This window comes from Toxotes jaculatrix, chromosome 10 (assembly GCF_017976425.1).
Source record: "Toxotes jaculatrix isolate fToxJac2 chromosome 10, fToxJac2.pri, whole genome shotgun sequence".
NCBI lineage: Eukaryota > Metazoa > Chordata > Actinopteri > Toxotidae > Toxotes > Toxotes jaculatrix.
This window is the reverse complement of record NC_054403.1, coordinates 15,632,362-15,654,032: the sequence shown is the minus strand read 5'-3', so window position 1 is coordinate 15,654,032 and position 21,671 is coordinate 15,632,362. Positions and strand designations below refer to the sequence as shown.

General features: G+C 42.9%; 2 protein-coding genes across 3 annotated transcripts; both read left to right on the top strand.

Moving 5' to 3' along the window:
* Window positions 1-1,010: 1,010 nt before the first annotated feature.
* LOC121188679 (janus kinase and microtubule-interacting protein 1-like) lies at window positions 1,011-17,601 on the top strand. 2 transcript variants are annotated; one of them, XM_041048533.1, is made up of 14 exons: window positions 1,011-1,364; window positions 6,801-7,119; window positions 7,534-7,866; window positions 8,562-8,723; window positions 10,052-10,264; window positions 10,840-10,995; window positions 11,257-11,403; window positions 11,681-11,851; window positions 13,744-13,803; window positions 15,128-15,256; window positions 15,431-15,559; window positions 15,808-15,891; window positions 16,883-16,945; window positions 17,208-17,601. In XM_041048533.1, the coding sequence occupies exons 2-14, from the start codon at window positions 6,964-6,966 to the stop codon at window positions 17,388-17,390; spliced, it is 1,986 nt and encodes a 661-aa protein (XP_040904467.1). In that variant the 5' UTR covers window positions 1,011-1,364; window positions 6,801-6,963; the 3' UTR covers window positions 17,391-17,601. The 2 variants fall into 2 exon arrangements, with proteins under 2 accessions (XP_040904467.1, XP_040904468.1); XM_041048534.1 differs by having other exon boundaries at window positions 1,016-1,364; window positions 10,882-10,995.
* A 314-nt stretch (window positions 17,602-17,915) lies between these two features.
* On the top strand, window positions 17,916-21,472 carry LOC121188116 (janus kinase and microtubule-interacting protein 2-like). The gene is made up of 8 exons (XM_041047690.1): window positions 17,916-18,032; window positions 18,250-18,351; window positions 18,439-18,492; window positions 18,594-18,659; window positions 18,840-18,908; window positions 19,066-19,143; window positions 20,212-20,421; window positions 21,389-21,472. The coding sequence occupies exons 2-8, from the start codon at window positions 18,286-18,288 to the stop codon at window positions 21,470-21,472; spliced, it is 627 nt and encodes a 208-aa protein (XP_040903624.1). The 5' UTR covers window positions 17,916-18,032; window positions 18,250-18,285.
* Window positions 21,473-21,671: the final 199 nt, after the last annotated feature.

Here is a 21,671-nt window from a genome sequence, read left to right as displayed (position 1 = left end):
GAGGAAAATCTGTAAGGATGTTTTTGAGATTTTTATTATTATGATGACGATGATGGTTAAGAACTAATAACCTTTCCTTGTCAAAAACAGCTTCTCATTATAATGATGCCTGGCAATAGGCACAGTGTCTTTTGTATAAAATCTATTAGTCATCATCATCATCTAATGTACACAAGTGTGGCATATCATGTGCAAAACAAATACACAATACAACTTACAGGAGCACTGATATTATATTACATATTCAGAACTATAAAATTATTATTTATATAATTATTTACAAACTAAAATAAAATACATGCCTAACTGAAATAAATGAAGGAAATTATAGAGAAGTTACTGATTATTCATCAACATTTAGGCTATTAGTTAGTTACCTTGATAACATTAAGCCAACTATTAAATTAACTCTCTCTAGTATAATGTTACACTGGTACCACCTTAAAGAAAAAAAAACCCTACAGGTTGCTGAAACAGCTTTAGCCTTATAAAACATATTTGTTTCTGAGACAACAAAGGTGCCAGTCTCTAGAATATGTTCTTAATTTTCTTATTTTATTAGAAAATTTCTTTATTCACAAACAGAAGTGGTTTGGTTTCCAGTTTTTTTCCCCCTTGTTGATTGAGTTGAATTGCCCTCTTAATTCTCTCGCTCATGAGACAATAGAAAAGTAATTTGTCTTAAAAAATATCATAGAATTACGTCTGAAAAAACACAGTCTTTCTGTGTTGGTATATACAGCAGGCCTATCGGCGCCACCGTACGCCCTGACGCCGCACGTTTCTCCCGCACCGGCGGCGTGTCCACGCATTTAACGCGCGCGGTGTCATTCTTGAACACGCAGTCAGGTGTCGCGCTTCTATCACGCTACCGGCGACGCCCGCCCGGATTTTTTTTTTTTCACGTTTACGTCGGCACCGACATTGAAACCGTTTTATTTATTTATTTATCTATTTTTTTTTTTACTCAAGTGGATGAAATGTATAGGAACGGATGACGTCGCGTGTGCACTCAAGTGTGTGTCTCTGTGTGTGTGTGTGTGTGTGTGTGTGTGGGCGTGGAGGAACATGTCAACGTGCAGCGCGAGAGGAGGAGAAGGAGCCCGGAGCTGAGTCCAGTCTCTAGCTAGAGGATGATATTATCAGAGGAAATACAACTTCGGCTGCCGTGTTAACCGGGGGAATAAAGTTGTACATGGTCGCAGTCTGCAGTGTGCCGAGCCCTGCATCTTTAGAGGAACTGAGGTGACTTCAAAACAAGCTGTGCACACCCAAGCCCAGCCTCCCTTCCTGGATGTGAAAGCGAATTAGGCAGCGACTGTTTCAACATCAGGCCACTTGTGACCGCCGGACCTCCATTTCAGGTAAGTTTGTTCGGTCCGTAGCGATAGACAACTTCTTGCAACCAATGTGTAGACGCTGACAGGCTGGTTTTGTCGCTGTGACACACACGCCCCGAAATCTGCGTTTCGTTTCATGCACTAACGGTGCAGCGACCGACACAGGAGCCACCGACCCGGCTTCATCATATCTGGGTTTCGGCATGAGTGTGGATAAACGTTCCATATAGCAGCTGCCAAGCCTCATAACCACCCAGACAAGGGATGTGAATGCCGTGTTTTGGCAGCACAGTGAGCCTGTGTGACATCTCAGGCCAAAGAGGAAGTATGAAGCGTGGTGATAACGTTACGGGACACGAGTGATTAACATTCAACTGTTATTACTGTCCTCCTCCTCTTTATCTTAACCGTTACATTAGCGAGGCTTCTTTCCCTCGTCCCACCCGGTATGGGGGAGGCCACCGGCGGAATATGGACCACCACATTTTAAGTCTGTAGTCACGCCACAACGGCAATGCTACATGACAAGTGGTTCACACACACACACACACACACAAACATCAACACATTAGACTGTGCAGCCTGTGCAGTGCAAGGACACCCGACCTCTGTGGCTGGAGGATGCTGCAGCAGCCCCACGCATGTCGCCGTGGGGTGTGGTTGGCAAGCCGGACACCCAGGCAGTCAGCATCGCTCGCTCCGGGAGCACTCAACCCTTTAATCTCCCATTTGACAGCTCATTAGAGAGCTGGCCACATTGCATTAGGCCATCTCAACATCTCCAGCATGTCCTTTTTTTTTTTTTCCAAAACCAGTCCTCTGCTGTGCATGCACCCTGCCCATCCGCTGGGTTTACTGGCAGGGACTCCTGTCTGTCATAACAGCTCTGCTGTTGTAGCAGGCGGCTCTGGAGGCTCTTAAATGTTACCCCAGTGGACAGCCAACATGTGTTGCACATTGACTTCTGTTTGATCAGCCTGCTCGGGCTATGCTGCAAAAACTAGAATGCATGCTGTGCTCATTGTATGTGTTGGACACAGGTAGTGAAGCAACTATAATTACTGTGTCAACAAGAAAAGGTCATTGTCTGTTCATGATTATTTTACCTTACATTTTCACCCTGTCCTCAACCCTCCGGCCTGCTTTTTGTTAGGTTTGACTTAGAGCAGATGAATGCTGACATTCACTGGGACTCCAGTTTATGTCACAGCACCCCCCCCCCCCTCACCCCCTCACCCCCTGCCCTTCTCCACTCTCCCCTTCTCAGCCTAATTTATCCGATTTATTCCCCATTCATAATCCCATCCCTCCCCATCCTTACCCCTGCCTTCCTCGGTGTAACACCTTGAGTGACGTGCTACTACCAGGATAATCCCTGTAGACTTATACCTACAAGTATTCCTCTCTCCTCTCTCTTTGCTTTGCTACCTTCCTGCTAACCCTTTCATGAAGACATATCAGAGTAGTTCATCCTGTATCCTTAATTTAGAGAGTGAGAAAGATGAGTGAACGTCTGTAATGTGCATCATGTTTTTGTGTAAGCCAGAGGGTAAATAGCAACCAGCCATTACTGACCGATGTGCTGTGTAATCAGAGGGAGAGAGGCGAGGTTAATCACATTACTGACTGCACTATCATGTCTCTCTGTACGGGTGGGGGTTCAGTTGGGGGTGGGCAGCTATCACTCCTAACACACACACACAGGGATGCAAAACATGCAAAAGCATACATACACATGCCAAAACCACACAATGCTTCCAGCAATTAATGACAAGAATGACTAAAATGGACTTACTTGGTATATAATCAATATAATCAAACCCTGAGCAATAAAAATAGCAATAGCATAACTGAGTAGTGGTGTGAGTAACAGCGATGCAGAGCGAGACTTATTGTTTATCTGTTTGGGTTGACTAGTTATTGGGGTCAGTAACTTGTAGTCATTCTGCAAGCGTACTACTTTTTAGGTCATATGCTCCACTAGTGTTGCACTTGACTGGGTTACTCAGCCTCTCAGTGAGATCTTTACAGTGTCTGGAGTGTATCTCCAGACTGCTGAGTGTGTGTGTGTGTGTGTGTGTGTGTGTGTGTGTGTGTGTGTGTGTGTGTGTGTGCGTGCGGAATGTGGAGGGATTTCTGGAGTGTGGACAGACCTGCTCTGACAGTCTTACACTCTGCTGGTGATGATATGACTACACTGAGAAAGGTGTGTTTCACGTGTGTTCACATGTAAGCCTATAAAGCATTGTAACAAATGGGCAGTATAAGCAGTGGTATATCTGAGTGAGTCCACACCCTCACTGTTGATTTTTACCGTAGACAGGGAAGTGAGGAGTCTTTGTTTGAGTTCCCATTTGCAGCTTTTATGTATTTATTGGGCTTGTATGTCTCTCTGAAGTCTAGTTAATGTTTGACACTCTGTAAGTATGTGTGTGGTCTGTCTGGCCTTGAGGACAACCATCTGTAGGTGTGGAATAAGCTTGTGACCACTGCAACGACATCTGTCTAACCAAATAGTTAGTTGCAGCCCTAGACACAACAACATAGAACCATATGATGAGATAAAGTGGAAAAACTGGTGTAAACGTTCCTAACACCCCACACAGGCCCATAATTTCACACAGTGAAGAGGGATTTCCTGAGGCAGTTTTGAAGCTACCTATATATCTGTCACACTTTGTTCAGCCTGTTTTGAAAGAATCAAGGTTGGAACATCAGCCAGTGTCAGCTAGATACTAGCCTTGAAGCCTTCATTACGTGATGTTTCAGCTTATATTCTTATGCTGTATTGGTACTGATGGACATATTTTGTCACCCATTTTTTAGAGTGGCCCAAAGAGTGAGAGAGCGTATTTCTCAAGCAGCATTTAACTTAATTGTGAAACTCGTCAGCAGCTGCAGAGTTTCTTCATCACTTCTTGCTTGTGGTCACCATAGAGTGATTTAGCCCCATTGTTTGCGTAAGCCGATTTTCTCAGTGCTGCATTAACTGCATTGAAATGGGTCTTGAAGGTGCATTTTTTGTTGCTACATGATTCAGTTTATAAAACTCTTTGTGAAATGTGACTTGTGATTGATTTGACAGTTTGTATGATATTTATCAGCTATATATAGAGATGATGGCAGGAATGATGAAGACTAGGCTGTCAGTTTTGTCTGTTGAAAGGTTTTACTCGCACTTTGAGGCTTTCCAGCAGAATACAAGCTAGACTAGCTTTTTATAGTTGTGGTGGATGAGGTCTATGACCTGTGCTGGCTTTTGTTTGCTTCTGTGAACATTAGAGGTGCTTGTTAGCTTCTCGGCTGCCCCCATAAAATGAGTTTCCTATATAACATTCCTGGTTTTCCATGAACTATAAACTTTCAGAGCTAGCTCCTGGCTTCCAGCTTGGGAACATGTGGCTCCAGGAAGCTTTGTGGGAACTGTGTGAGGTTGGTGGCTTTTATGTGTATTTGTGCCTACACACACATGTTGATCTCAGGTGAAATCTGGACTTAATGCATGTGAAACATACTGTACACGATACATATTTGACCAGGAGTTCTGTAGTAATGCAAGCAAGGTTTATAGACTAGCTCTGACCGAAAATTTGTGAGGGCAAAATATGTAAACCAAACAGATCGCCAGGCAACAGACCACTTAAGACGCCACTATGTTGCATCCAGATGTTGTGGGATGAGCACAGACACCTACTTCCCCTCTGACGAAAAACCAGTGAAACCATCCGTTATGCCTCTCAGCCTTTTGAGCTTGAGTACACCTGGTCTCAGATAGTGGCACAGACATGCATAAACACGCTGAGAACAGTGGCAGGGTGGAAAGTGTTCATAAAACATTTTAGTTCTTGTAAATTTTTACGTGCAAATTCCAGTAGACACGATTGTAGATCAAGATTATTGACTTGCTGTTAAATGAAAACATGTTTGTTACTGATGTGAATGAGTGTAGAGAGCTTCTGTGCCTGTGTGAATAGATGTCAGCTGTATCTGTCCCTCGTTGTTCTGTGTAATACTCAGAGAATGTCTGCTTGTGTCAGAGCCCCCTGTGTGTGAATGATCTCTCTCTCCCTCTCTCTCCCTCTTTCTGTCTCTGTGAATGAGAGTGAGATCACGGATTGCCTCTGCTCGGTAACATCATCATGGAGGGATACGGGGAGGTTAGAGAATGCGAGAGGAGAGGGGGGAGATGGTTGGAGGTTGGTTCTCTCTGGTAGAGGTTTGCATGTTTTTCACTTTTCTCCTGCTCATTCCTTCTTCTCTTCCTCTCTCGTACAGGCTTAATCCCCTCTCTGTCATTTGTGTCCTCTCCCATCTCCACTGGTTCCCAACTGTGTGTGCTGTGTAAAAATCCATGTGGAAGAAAGCTTGCTTGCCCTCCAGCACTGGTGCATTTCTGTCTCTCAGTCAACCTCGGCTCAGAGATTGGACCAGATAACAACATCACGCGTGCATGTATGTGTGTTTTTCAAATGTGCAACCTCTATACGATGCAATTGTGTATCTGTGCGTATGTGTTTGTGTGTGCACCATGACGGTGCGTGTGTTTCAAATCCGCCGTGAGACTTCTCCTTCCCATCATCCTTTGCTATGATTGGAACAGAGTTTTTGAGAGCAAGGGTTGCCTTGGTAACTATTGCTACCATCTGTGTACGTTGTATGAATCGCCTGTAATGTGTGTGTAGGAAAAGATGGAGGCGCCTGCAGTCTTAATGCTTCAGCTCCCTCATCGTTGCATTATTTATTTAATAGTCAGCAGAAAGACTGGAAGGTTACTGGGTTACAATTCATTCCAGGAAGAGATTAGAGGAGTCCACTTTCAGCTGAGTGAATGTGTGTCAGTGCAGCAACACATCCACAATAAAATATGCCAAAAACACACCTGCTAACACAGCGGCAGGCGGCCTTCAAGAAATTAGGAGAGGTTAAACTAATAATTAATTTAAATTCGTTTATCTTTAACTTTGTGTGGTTCAGTTGTACAGTAATGCTAGGCCTGTCCTTTAGTCTATGTGTTTGCAGGATAGAAACACGTTATGGGATCTCTGGACTGAGGAATGTCAAGATTCATCACAGTAAAGGATGAATTTATTGTGAATTTATTTACTACAGAGAAAAGAGAGGGGTCCAGTGAGATGTAATAGAGGCTAGGGACCAAGCCTATGGTGGCCAGACACATTTTCATGCACTGTGGAGCCTCTAAGTACAGCCCAGGGACTGGAACAGGATGATGATAAATGGCCCACGTGTATATGTTTGAGAGAAGAGGGTGACAGAGGAGAGTGTAAATGTTAGTCCCAAAAATAGTCTGTTTTCCCCAGGCTGTAGTGCGTCATGTGCCTTGGGCCCAGAGTATTGTGCAGAGTAGTTTCGTATAACCCAGTTTTTTTTTTGTTTAACACTGACTCACCATTTTTCCATCTTTTCTTTCTCTCTGTTTGTCTGTCTCTCTCAAACTTTCAGCATCCTCTCAAGTTTTTCGGCATCCTCCAGCAATGATGTAGACTTGACGACCACATGATGATGATGCAGGGTCTCGCAGGGAGGAGGAGCAGCGACTGACTCTCTCCTCCGTTTCGCCACACCTGGCGCTCTATGTCCGTTCGGTTTGGGCGGCCAGAGTGCTATGTCATCAACCACACCCCCTGCGGCCCCACCCCTTAAAAAGGGAAGGAAGCCGGAGAAGTCGGAGGTGATGGCTGACTCGGTGCAGGCCACCAACGAGGAGCTGAGGACCAAACTCATGGACATCCAGCTTGAACTGCAGCAGGAGCGGGGCAAGGTGAGAGGGGGGAAGAAGTGGAGGCTGACAGTCACAGTAGAGACAGTGGTGATTGCCCTCAGTATGAACTTATAACTCTGCAAATGCAATAATTAACCAGCTCCAGAAGTTTGAAATGCCTTTTCTAGTGTCTCATTTACAAGATTTTTGATTGTGTGGAGATTGTCGTGACACTACGCCACGAGGCTGTTCACCCTTAAATATATTTAGTGGCTGTTAGGTCTGTCCACTGTACATAGCTGTGGGGAAGTGCCTTTTTGATTTAACATTTAAGCCAACATAGAAACCATAACTGTTCTCCATTTAACGTCTACTGCTCCCTGTCTGGGAATAAATTATCACTTGATAGCTGGTGATATATGTCATGATGACTGGTTGACCGGAGTGTTCTCGCTTACTGTGTCCCTCTCCCAGGTATGTAAGCTCCGTGAACGGCTCCAGGAGCAGCGGCAGGCCCGGGAGCTCGAGCAACACAAACATGCCGTGGCGGTCACTGACCTGCGCGCCAAACTCCACGAAGAAAAGCTACGTGAGATAGCGGCTGCCCGTGAGGCCGTCGCGCGGCAGCATGAAGCCGAGCTGGCACGGGCCATCAAGATCCGAGATGCGGAGGTGCAGAGGCTCCAGGGTCTTGTAAATGCACTGAGAGATGGAGCTGCCGATAAGCTCAAAAATGCCCTTCTCGGAGAGGCTCGGGAGGAGGCCAGGAAGGCTTTCGATGGGGAGAGGATAAAGCTACAGCAGGAGGTAGGTTGTAGCATATATTTAAGAGACAGTAATGGAGTATTGATTACAACTCCAAAATAGATTGTGGAAAAATTTGGAAGTAGTCACTGTGATATCACCTAATACACCCTGGATGTAATCCTAATCCTAATGCTGCTTTCACACCAGATCTGGTGTGTTCTGCTTTTCACAAAGTAGAGCTGAGCCTAAAGCACCTGAGAACTCTCTGCTTCTTTCAGTGCAGCAGTGTCAGTAGACACACCTCACCATATTTAAAGCACTTCAACACTGACATCAAAAGTCAATTGTAATGGCTGTCTTGGTATTTCATTTATATTTAGGCTGTAACCCCACAAAACTGTGGAATGAAGGTTGCAGATTAAAGGCTCATCTGAGAGCACTTTATGTTGTTCTTAGATAAAGACAGTCGGTTCTTTGTGGAAAGTTGGCATTCTGAATCCATTATGTGAGTGTACATGTGTAAACCTTTGTAAATTTGCTACTGAAAAACAGGAAGTAGGGTGGAAAAGCCTCTTGCCAAGCTATTGTTTCACAGTAGCATTCCAGACAAACAGGGCATCTATCATTACAGCTGTTTAATAGGATAGGACGTGTGTTTATAAATGCACAAGTATCACTCTCTTTGTTGTTTTTGTGTGCATTAATATCATTGTTTGTGTGTGTGTGTGTGTGTGTGTGTGTGTGCGGTCTTTTAGATCCAGGAACAGAAGACAGCCAGGAAGCAGGCTGAGGAGGCGTTAGCAAATGCTCTGCAGGCCGATAAAGCAAAAGCAGCAGATCTCCGCACAGCCTACCAACAGCACCAAGATGAGGTGCATCGTATCAAACGGGACTGTGAGAGAGACATCCGCCGATTGGTGAGACCACATGCTGCTGAGAAGACATTTTCTAAAGACACTACACGTGTCCTATCTTAAATGGCCACTGGCTAAATCTTTAGATAAAGGGTATTAAAGTAAAGTATTGCCCAAAGGCACTGTTGATGGTATACTTGCCTGTAAGTCCATAATATGTCTTTGATATAACACAACAGATAATCAAAATTTGTTAGAAATGATTTAGTCCACTTAACATTTATTTACTTTTGCATGCCAGTAAACAAATTCGTATTTAGAGAATCAACTTACCCAGATCACTTCCCTGCAGACCTCTGTTGTGTCCATCACAATAAGCTGACATTAAATTAAATTACAAAATAGGAAGCTCTAATATATACTATGAAAAAAACAGAGCTTACACTGCCCTACAAACCATGTTTTATTATTCTTTAGTGATAGGTTAGCTTGACTGAAACCCAGCAGCTGTTATTTTTATAGTTCTTGTCTGTCCTGACCACATTTGAATATCATCAGAGTCCCTCACACACCGACATCTGTTTTCCTGCTTCTGAAGTTCAGTTCCAGCTCAGAGTTTATCTCATTGATGTTGCATGAAGGTTGGAAACTAACTGCTGCAATGTCTATCTCACCAAGATAAAAGTCTTTATGCCTGCTGCGGTTACTCATTAACCCCATTACATACGGAAGGACTACAATAACAGGCATCACTGTTAGTAAAGGAATGTTTGAACGAGGAGACTTAATAATAGAGAGATAAATGGATAAAGCCTAGCTGATTGATGGATGGGAGGCAGTGCAGGAAATACTAGTGTTAAAGAACAAAATGTGATAGGAAGTAGAAGTGGGAGCATTTGTTAGAAGAAGTTATGTTAATGCAGAGCAAGAACAAAGCTTCATAAATTAATCAGAGCTGGAGGACGCTGTTTTAAACACTAAAACACTGTCACTCCCTCATTCTTTTCTCAGCCATTGGAGCATGAAGTTGTAAAGTGGGGGACATAAGGATAAAAAAATTGTGCTTCTCTAAGACTAATTGTTAACACAGAAATGAACAGAAGAAAAACAAACTTCATGTAATCTGGAAACTCACACACGGGTGGTTAAAAGGACTGACATGAATAGATCAAGCTCAATTTGTGCAAAATTTCATAAGTGTGTTTGAGTAGTAGTAGTTTATGTTGAATGTAGTTTCTCATCTCAGAAATATGTGTACTAAATAGTATAATTTATTATGAACATTTTCAGAAATATTTAAGTGGACTGTTACTGGGATTTAATGTAACGGTCTCTGACTCACTCACTCTTTCCATAATTCACCACCCTGCTCCGATGAATCCCTCTTGTAGATGGATGAGTTGAAGGCGAAGGACCGGGTGGTGTGCACTCTGGAGAGAGAGCTGGGGGTGCAGGCAGGCTACGCCCAGAAGCTTCAGCTTCAGAAGGAAGCCCTGGATGAGCAGCTGGGCCAGGTACGAGAGGCTGAGCGACACAACCATGGCAGCCCCAAGAGAGAGGTGGTGCCTGGTTTAGGAGACAACCCAGAACTGCTCAACAACCAGGTAAATGTAGACACAAAACCAAACGTGTATATATGCATCTCTACATGTGCGTGGAAGCATTAATACATGGTGGTATTGGTGATCTGTGATTTTTGTTACTGGTGTTTAAATTGGATCACTTTCATACAAGGAAATGCAAAACAATAGGTGTTTTTTGCTGTGATTTCTGAAGGATAACAAAGCCTTTAAAATAGAATTGAAATAGCACTGAAATTAAAGAACACTGGCTTTGGATTGGTCCTAACCATCACCCTAACTTCAGGTATCACAGAGATAAGGAGTAATCATTCAATTCCTGATTAAAACCTTTAATGGACTTTGAAACATTGATGAGGAAGAACATCCATCATATTGGAGATCTCCACACTGTGCTGTGTATCTGTCCATTCAGTCACAAACAGTACATATTTATTTCATTTATACATGAAAAGTGTGTGGATACAGTGTATATACTGTACACTGCGTATACAGGTTCACAGGTGCACTGTGAAAGGCCGTCCTTCATCCCATCAACCTCTCTTTCCTGTCCATTTCCATCACCTGCCTGCCTGTCTGCATGTTCTCCCTTTTTTCAGTTTTTGTCTTCCTCCTCTTCTCCTCTACCCCCTGCTCAACAGGAGGCGGAGGAGCGCGACACGAGGAGGTTCCAGCTGAAGATCGCAGAGCTGCACTCGGTCATCAGGAAACTGGAGGACAGAAACGCGCTGCTGGCAGACGAGAGGAATGAACTAGTGAGGAACACACATGCAGAAGTACATACATCCAGTGATTATAGGCATGCAAATGCATGGGCAGATTGCGTACAGCTATACACACATAAAAACACATTAACATACATGCCTATGAAAGTTAGATTAAGTCATTTAATTTTCTAAGCCCTCCAGCCTTGATCTTGCCTCCCCTTCTCAAATTGGAAAATCTGTGTCACTAGAAGGCAAGACTTAAGATTACAGTGTCACCCCCCCCCCCGCCCGTTTCCTTCCTCTGTCCAGTTGAAGCGAGTGCGAGAGGCAGAGAGCCAGATGAAGCCTATTTTTGAGAAGAACAAGCGGCTGTCCAAGAAGAATGACGACCTCTTGCAAACGCTGCAGCGCATGGAAGAAAAACTCAAGAACCTGAGCCGCGAGAATGCTGAAATGGTGAGCTGGACCCATCAGGTGTTACCTCTGACCTCTGATGTCTTTGTCCTCTCTCTAGTTAAACATGAATTCATAGGTCAGGTACTAGTAGAAAAAAATTTTGGCTTTAATCTGTAGATGAACAGGGTTTTTGTTGTGGTACTTTCAGGTGTCAGTGAGATTTTCATTAAAGTAGAAACATGACCTCTAGTGGCCATTTGATGAAAAGCACAACATAATTCTCTCTACAAACTCAGTTTGGCCTCTCTCTCTCTGTGTCTATCTGTCCCTTTCTCAGAAGGAAAAAGCCTCCTCCTCTCGGCCGCCCTCACAGCAACAGTCCACTCAACCACAGCTGAAGCGGCCAAGCTCCCTGACAGACCTGAGCCATGCCCATGAGGAACAGGAAGTGGAATTCCTCAAGCTGCAGGTTGCTGAGCAACGTGGCATCATTGACGAGCTCATGCAGGTCAGGATTTTACCATTTTAAACATATGAGTCCTCTTGTAGTGTTTTTGTTGTGAATGCTGTTATCTCACACTATTACCTCACTCAGTTTTTGGAAAATAATCAAAGATGGTTCTAAAATGGGCAGCACTGCATGATGTGAAATAATATGAATTTATACCGTTTGTACTGTGGTTTCTTTATAGGCCATTGTGAGCAATGCTGTTAATAAATGATTGGGACTGTTTTACGGTAATTTTTTTTTTTACATGAAATGATTGAAATGATGATTTTGTGTGAATATAATGTCTGTGAATGTTCTCATTCATCCAGGTCATAGTTCTCTCTTTGAAAATTGAATCGAAGGCAACTGGACATATGTTTGTCTGGGAAGACGTTTCGCCTCTTATCCAAGGGGCTTCATCAGTTCATACGCATCGGTCTATCTAGTCCGCACTAGTCTGACCAAGAAAGTGGAGTAAGACCCAGGTATTTAACCTGTTGTGGGTGGGACCACCAAAGTACCTACGAAAGTACTGGTTTCACCTGACCATTGTTGTGGTCCCCAGTGAACGACAGTCGTCAGGCTCATGTGACCTAGTTTGTGTCTCATGTGAACGACAGTCGTTAGGGTCAGGTGAGTCCCCTAACCCTAACCCTAACCCTAACCCTAACCCTAACCCTAACCCTAACCCTAACCCTAACCCTAACCCTAACCCTAACCCTAACCCTAACCCTAACCCTGGGGACACCACCTATCCCCCATTTACAATGTAGCCCTTTCATGTGTACCCAGGAGAGTAAACAACTTAACCTCAGACGACTCTCAACGAGCGTCGTCCACCAGGGACTCACCTGACCCTAACGACTGTCGTTCACATGAGACACAAACTAGGTCACATGAGCCTGACGACTGTCGTTCACTGGGGACCACAACAATGGTCAGGTGAAACCAGTACTTTCGTAGGTACTTTGGTGGTCCCACCCACAACAGGTTAAATACCTGGGTCTTACTCCACTTTCTTGGTCAGACTAGTGCGGACTAGATAGACCGATGCGTATGAACTGATGAAGCCCCTTGGATAAGAGGCGAAACGTCTTCCCAGACAAACATATGTCCAGTTGCCTTCGATTCAATTTTCAAAGTGTGAATATAATGGCGTACTTACATTTTTCAGGAATTTACTTCACTGGATAGGCATTCCTGTCTGGTTATTTTATCCATAAACAATTCCTCTGTTGATTTTCTGGAAAACCTGTTAGAGCACAATGTATGTATATAAAATTACATATACAGTGATGAGAAGATTTCATCCATATCGCCTTACCCTAAATAGGGGCACATCACATTGTGAAAGTACTTAAAAGCCCTTAATTCCTGCTCCTCTCTGCCTTTTGGATCCCTCTGGATTAGGGGAATAAGTTATATACTTTCAGACAGGGCAGTGGTTGTGTATGGTGGAATGTATTAATGGCTTAATTTCTACACAGTCTCAAATTCAGCAGAAATTGGCTCATTTATTCATCTTCACCCATTTTTCACTCCCACACTGTTTTCTCTACCTTCCCATCACAGCCTGACTCGCCACAAGCTGTGACCCCCCCCATTTTGTAGAGCTTCATCCCACATGCTTTGTTTGCTATGATTATGTTTTTTGTCTAACCATTACCACTTCATCTCAGTTGTCAGTTTGCATTCTTGTTCTCTCCCTTGACCTTGAATTTTGCAGAAACAGAAAAAATTGGACACTTCTGCATGAAATATCGTATTCTGATGACAGTTAATGTCTTAACTGAGCTGTGTGAAGCTTGTGCTGCTCACTGAGGCATGTCTGCATCTCAGATGTGCGACTGGTCTTGACAGGGACACAGTTTGAGATCTGCTGTGTGCTTTTTTTTTTTTTTTCTTTTTAGGAACGTGACCGATTGGTGATGAGCAAAAAGAACAGGAGGAAACCTCTCAAACCGCCAAAAGTAAGTTACCGTGAGTGTTTTGAAAACTCTGTTAATCCAGCGGTGTGTAACTAAGTGACTACCCTATCTGGTTGACTGATGCTTAAGTACTGTTTTCCCTGCAGTGTGTGTGTGTGTTTGTGTTTAATTGGGCTCAGGAGACAATAATGACAGTATCCCTCACAGCTGGGAGCATCACGCTGAACGCACACAACTCCTGCATGAACCATTCCATTAAGTGGAAAAAAATTTGGGCCTTTTTTTTCCTGCTGGCGTATATTTAGTGTTATTTTGGGACCATGAATACATCTATGACAAAAACTGCTTAATTCATGTGCAGCAGTTTGTGTCTTTGCTCATCTTTGCTTCCTTGTGTGTGGGAGAATTGACGATGTCTAATTGGGTAAGGTGACTGTGTTAGGAAAAAATAATTGCTTTGATACCTGAGTGGGTCTGAGTGTGCATGTTTGAGCTAATACATCAGGGGATGTTTTAGAGTCTGTGATGTTGCTAGGAGGAGGAGTCACCCATCTCTCTCCTGCTGAAACCAGTTTGTCACCTTGGCAAGGCTCATATAAGGTTGGGCACCGCAGTTTTGCTCTTGGATTTGCACCTGGAAATTTGTCTCTCTCTTGTTTTTGGGAATTTAACACAGAAGCAGATGAGATCGGAGACAACAAAAAAAGAAGCCGGCCTTTTTCTTCTTCTGTAGAAGTAGTTTGATTGTAAGCAGAAGCTTTGTTGTCTGTTTTTCCATTTTGTGTGGGAGTGTGACGGAAAGCAGTTGTGCTTTTTGGACAGGCCAGCAGAGCGCTCCGTAGATCAGCTGGTGAAGTCCAAGATATATAGATGTAATCTGGGGAGTTCGCTTATAGTTTACTGTTGATGTTTTTGGTCCAGTAGCATCATGACGGAGTACATCCTCCTTATCCTCTACTTCTCTTCCTTCATTTGCCTGTGTGCCTTGGTCTGCCTTTACTTCTCTGGTTGCCAGGAAATGACTTATAAACATGATGGTAAGGACTGTGGGGTTTGGAAGTTTTGGAAGTTTATACCAAGAGAGAAATAAACAAACATGCAGAGACTTGATCTGATGAGATAAACGACAGAGTGACCTTACCTGGGCGACAAGTTTTAGTCAAAAGATGATGAAAAAACTATTTCTGTACAAAATCAAACATTTTTTAAACATAAGCATTCGTGTAGTGGATTTAGAAGCTTTATTGAATTCACAAACCTTTGAAATGAGGTGTGATAGAATCAAGTTTAATGTTTAATTTTTGAAACAGACTAGTTTTCTATAGAAAATGTATGCTAATGTTTTGTCCTGTGCTCCTCTCTGCAGAGGCATGTTGTGGAGACATATTTTGGATTTGATGAGGAGTCCATAGACTCTGAGACCTCCTCCCTCACCTCCTATAACACTGACCTCACTGACCGCACACCTGCCACTCCAGAGGAGGACTTGGAAGAGGTAAGAAAATGAATCGTCTACATTGAAAGAAATATGTTCAACTATATTCTGTAGTTCATGTGCTGCATAAATATAGAGATAACTGGACAACGACAAGACAGAACATTAAAAATAATTTACAGAATAAGAGATACGTCGTGTGTTAGTTTGAACCTGTCCCTCTTGGCACCACAGAGTGTTTCCCGTGAGGAGTCAGAGCTTCGCTTCCGTCAGCTCACCAGAGAGTACCAGGCTCTTCAGCGGGCCTACGCCCTCCTGCAAGAGCAGACGGGTGGTTCTCTGGATGCTGAGAGGGAGGCCAGGGTTTGTACCTTCACTTTTATTCTCTCTGACTCCTCCACCATTCCCCCTGCAGTTCTCAACCCTTTTGTCTTTACAACCTTGCAACAAATCATATTTAACTTATGTTAGGACAGCTTCCCAATCCTATTAAACCGGTTAGAGTTTACATTTGGCAGTAGAACCTTGTAAAGTTTTCAGATTCTGTTCCTCTTTTTTTTGTCCTTCTGATTTGCACACTGTTCCCTGATGTCTAACTTTCCCTCCCACAGACACGTGAGCAGTTGCAGGCGGAGCTGAGCTGCTGCCAGGCCAAGATTGTTGACCTAGAGAAGGCCTTGGCAGAGAGGGGGCAGGTAACAAAGACAAGGGATGGGGACAGAAGCTCTCTGGTACTGCTCTCACTGGCCCTCCTGCATGTCTGTCTGGCTGCTCTGCTCCTGGGCTGGCGCTATGCCGACCAGGTCTTCCGCAGAATCCTGTGATGTCACTTCCTGCATGTGTGGTGTCACACCTCTGTGCCTGCATGCTCTGCCTCACCCTCTATCCTTCCTGTTGTTGGTTGTGTTTCTTGTTGGGTCTTTCTGTGCTGACGGCCACAGACAGGAGGCATAAACCACGTTGATTCCTGTCAGCTATGAGTAAATTAATATACAAGATCTTAATCCAGTAATATCTCACATATTTCTTCATGAAAGACACAGTTTATGGTGATTTTAGTTTATTTAATTTGTTCGAAAGTCATCATGAAACACAGAAAAGCCTTGGCCAGTTTGTCAAAACAACATATTAAAAGAAATGCTGACATTGAGAAACTTAATTATTAGCTATACTGATTATAATGAGGAACACAGAAATTATTATGAGTTCATATCACTACTCTTCATTTCTTCATTTGTTGTGAAGTTTTTCTTGGTGCCACTACATTTGTACTGCATGTTTGCCTGTTCCACTGTGTCTTGGTCCAGCTCTGTTATTTTGATTTGCTGCTCAGCTGTTTTTCAGCTCAGATTGCCTTCTGTTCCTCCTGTTACTGTGAACTCTTGATGACTGTGAATGCAGCTCTGTTGTCTCTGTTATCTCAGGAGTGGGCTTTAATTTCTCTGGATCAATAAACGTGTGCTACCGCCACTATGTTCCTGTCTGTTTGTGTCTGTGTTACATTTGCATGTGCTATTTGGAAATACAATAGATATATCACAGTGTGTTACCTGTGGGCTTCCAGTTTCCTGACTGTGTTGCTGACAGCTTTGTTCTTTACACCCGGGTTGTTGGGGATCCTGTCCTCAATTTCCTGTTCCTGCTGGTGTCCTTTCTTGCTGATGTTGTGTTTGGTTGTTATGGCAGGATTCAAAGTGGGTGGAAGAGAAGCAGTACTTGCTCAGGACCAACCAGGAACTTCACGAAAAGGTAAAAAGCATTTGCTTATACTCAATTTTAATGCATCACTTTATTGCCAGCTTGTGGAGTCAAGATCTCATTGCATCCCTGCCCACATTTTTCAGTGCTAGTTGTGACTATGCTTTAATTTGAGAAATAAGTGAAGAAGAATATGAATGTTTTCAATACTCCTGACACATTTTCTGTAATGTACCCATTCTCTGTAACTACTGCATATATTAAATTTAATATATTTAATTTATGCTACCTATGTATGTGTGTGTGTCCGTAGATGTGTGCGTTGCAGCAGGCAGAGTCGCAGCTGCAGGCCGAGGTTCAGGATGCTCGAGACCAGAATGAGCTGCTGGAATTCAGGGTGCTGGAACTGGAAGTAAGAGACTGTGCCAATGTCAAACTGTCACCAGGAGGCGACACCAACAATGTCAGCTCCAGACGCAAGACCTACATACAGTGACTCACTAGACAGACAGACAGACAGACAGACATACTGTTCATTAAATTACACAAGAGTCCTCCTCTGTATGCATCTGTGTTTCCTTGTTTTGCATGGCAGCTGTGTGTTTACCCCCCCCTCAACTGAACTGGATTTTTTTTTAAATGGAAGAATGTTGTGTTAAGATGAACATAATTTTTAACTGAATAAAAATGTATTTAAGTTCACCATCCATTCCATCTATGTTCATTTTGTCTTGTTTTTTCTTGCATGTCCTAAGTTTCATTTCTTTTCTTTGTCATAACAGCTGTAGTCAATGGAGATTTTTATTGTTGTTTAACTGCAAAGTAATTTGATCTTTAATATTAATATACAGCAAAATACATGTGCTGGAAGTAGTCAGATAACTTCCACAGAGATTTAATTGTATTTGCTAATTAGAAAAAAATAATAATGATAATTGCATTGCCATCAGTCATATCAGTCAGTCATATTAGTTGATGATTTTGTATCTGTTGATGTGGGACTTCTGTCTGAATTTGGGCAGTCATGAGCTTCAGCATGTGTTTTAAAATCCCTTATTTGGTTTGGTTTGGTTTTCTTAAGTCTATGGGTTTCCACCTCCCTCATTTTGGCAGATCCTGACCATGTTTTCAGTGTCATGTAAGTAAATCCCACATTCACTCCCATTCATTCCCATTTACATTCAGTATGTGTCAATCCTACTTTGTGTCTCACTGCTCACCACTAGTGGTACAGTATGATGAACTTTAACATTACTTTAGGACTGGTAGAAATCTTGTTAATTCTGCTGATCAGATTGTGTTTTACTGTACTTGTGTTTATGTGAGTATAAATATTGTATGTACCCCCCCTGTAGGAGAGGGAGCGCAGATCTCCTGCCCTCAATCTCCACATGTCTGCATTCCCTGAGAACAGCAGCAGTGCCCTGCAGATCTACTGCCACCAGGAGGGGGTCAAGGTGAAAACACTTTCACAAAGCCCAGACTTTTTTTTCCTTTAATTCTCTTTTACACACTGAGTATATCTGGCTTTGACCTCTGTGCAGGATGTAATCATTCCTGAGCTGATGAAGAAACTGGACATCCTGGGGGACAATGGGGTGAGTTCAAACACACTGTTGGATTATAATGGTTATACCTTGTTTTAATCTCAGCCATAGTTATAATTTGCGATAACTCTACCTTCTTATGTTTTCTGTAGAATCTCAGGAATGAGGAGCAGGTAGCAGTGATCCAGGCAGGGACAGTGATCTCTCTGTGTGAAAAGGTCAGTCTCTCAGACATGGTGTACTTTTACTGACACACAGTGGACAAACATTGCTATAACACATTTGAGTAATACAGTATATTTCAGTCATTTTTGTTAAGTTAAACATGGTAGAGTTATTTTTTTTACTTAAGAAAAAGCATTAATCCTTTACTTTTCCACTGTTTCCCTAATGTACAGTGGTTGAAGCAAATAGATACCACAGAAGCTGCTCTCACACAGAAGATGATCGACCTGGAAAATGACAAGGTAAAGAATCTGTTTACCGTTTGAGTAAAAAATATTTAAATATTTTGACTGTCTAAGTGGTGTCAGATGCATATACTTGACTCCAGTAGATTCTGTGCTCTGCCACTCAGCTGTGATACCACATCCTGTTTAATATATTGTCCCCATCTTGTTGCAGGAGCTGTTCAGTAAGCAGAAGGGATTTCTCGAGGAAGAGTTGGACTATAGGAAACAGGCCTTGGACCAGGCCTATATGGTATGGAGCCTGCGCCATTATGACCTGTCCCTTTATACAGAAGATGTCCAAACCCACTCAAATAGACAAAATGTACCCATTTATATCAATAACAACATTCACCGAGGTTGTATTCAGCACACAGTGGTTCATGATAAAGTGATTCAGGAACGCAGGGGTGCAACATTATCATTTCAGCATGGCACATAAACGTTTGGGATCCCATTAAACATCATGATTGCAACATGCTCCATGAAGGTAAAATCTGTCACATTGTGTCGGGATACTGCATCTTTTACCACTGAAGTCTAAATTCTGCAAACAATCTAAGAAACTGAATTGGCTGGGGTAATTGGCTTCTTGTTTATTGGCCTAAATTCTTCTTTACCTCCATTGAAGGCCACTCATTGATTACTCTCTCTTAAATTGCAGGAAATGTGAAAATGTAATGCTTTTATGAATAGCATATTCTATGTAACTTGGTTCAAGTGGACAGGTAGTGAAGCTGAAGAAAAATTCTAGAGCGAAGAGGTTTAATAGGATTTTAACGTTAGATTCATTAGCATGAATGATCTTAGAACATTCTCCCCTCTCACAGACTTAAATAGGCTGGACTCAGAAAACAGATAACACCTAGGCCACTCTCCATATAACTCTAACCATTTTATTTGGTCAGTTTTGGTGTTGGTTTGTGTTTATGGTCCCACTTTATATTGTGTTGGTGAATGCGTGATTTTTACATGGCAACTTTTCTGAGTCAGGCAACTGTGGAATTCACACAGTGGAGACTGAGAAAAAAAAAACACATTTTGTGTTGTTAATATAATCAAGTTACCATGTGAGGGTCAAGTCTTAAGTAACCCCCAATATAAAGTGGTACAGTGTTCTCCATATCTGCCATGGTCACAGTGGTGTATGTGTGTGTGTGTGTGTGTATTTGTGTGCATATGTGTATCTGTGTGTGTGTGTGTGCCTCCATGTGTGTGCTTGTGCATGCCTGTGTGTGTTTCTGCATGTGCATGTGCACGTCCATGTGTGTATGTGTGTGTTTGTGTATCCGTATGTGTGTGTATGTGGGTGGCTGTGCAGAGGATCGAGGAGCTGGAGGCCACGCTGTATAGCGCTCTGCAGCAGGAGCAGCCGGCATGCCGAGCGGTGGCCGAGTCGCTGACAGACAGGCAGAGGGAGGAGCTGAGGCTAGCCGTGGACAAGCTGAGGCGTCAGATTCTCCGGCAGAGCCGGCAGTATGACAGTCAGATCTTACAGGAGCGCATGGAGCTCCTACAGCAGGCCCAGCAGGTAAGGCTTATAACAAATCGAGTCAGGTTACTGAGCCCTGCCCACCCTCAATCTGACCCCTGGTACCTGTCTGAATCGTCTGACCCCACCAGACCTCTGGTGCTATGAAAAAGATGCAGTATCCCTCTGTAACTCCACCTGTAAGTGCATATGTAGCAGTGGAAGTGTTAGAAGATGAGACAGAATGTGTGTGAGTGTGTGTATGTGTGTGTATGTGTGTGTTTATATATCATTGTGATTTGAAAACCCCCCACTCCTTCAGTATGCCTCCACACCACGGCCCTCACAGTAGTTTTACACCCATGGCTTGTGCAGTATGTTGCTCATTTACTACATCAACAATCACGCCACCTTGAACTTCATTTAAATCAGTTGTACTGTAACTTACTAACATTATTAATCAGCTGCTCATGAAATACAAATTAACTAACCAAAATGCATTTAAATAATCTAATGATGAAAATAAAGAACCTAACATGCAGTATAGGTTCATAAACACAAGTTTTAGTTGGCTGCAAACACTGTATATTTGTCAATCTCCTCCATTTTCTCACTTCAACTTAATAAGAATAGTTTGCCCTTCCTACACTTACATTAAATGTTATATATTTTTATTTAAATAGTTTCCCAGTCCCCTGTAATAAAGACCTAGGGCACCCTTTGTCTTAATGAATGATGGAGCTTTATTTAGTTGAAGCATTCAGCATCATCCAAGATTAATTTGTGCCAGATGATATTGAGTTCAAATGCTTGTGTTAGTTTCAGAATATCATTCTTGTCCGAGTGAGTTTGCATGTGAATTTGTATCTTCCCTTTTTTCTGTAGGCAGTAGTGGAGAGCTGTTTAAACAAATGTGTTATGAATAAAGAGCAGAGTCAATGAATAAGCTGCTTGCAGGTTTAAAGTCTCAAAGATGGACTGACTTCCACTGTTCACAGTTAAATCTGCTCTTCGGTTGCCATGGCAGCTCATTCTTACCCAACACAGCTACCATGGAGACAGAAGGCATGATGGGAAGGAGGCAGACTGTTTGGAGTATTTACAGGAATAGCCAGATCGTGGTCTGATTAACTGTTTAGCATCTGTTTCATTTTGTACATGAAGGAATGACTGTGGCCGAATGGTCTTAGTTTTATATCTGAACACATTTTGACCACCTAACCACTTCTGTGTTTGCATTGCAGAGAATTAGAGAGCTGGAAGACAGGATTGACTTGCAAAAGAGGCAAATAAAGGAAATAGAGGAAAAG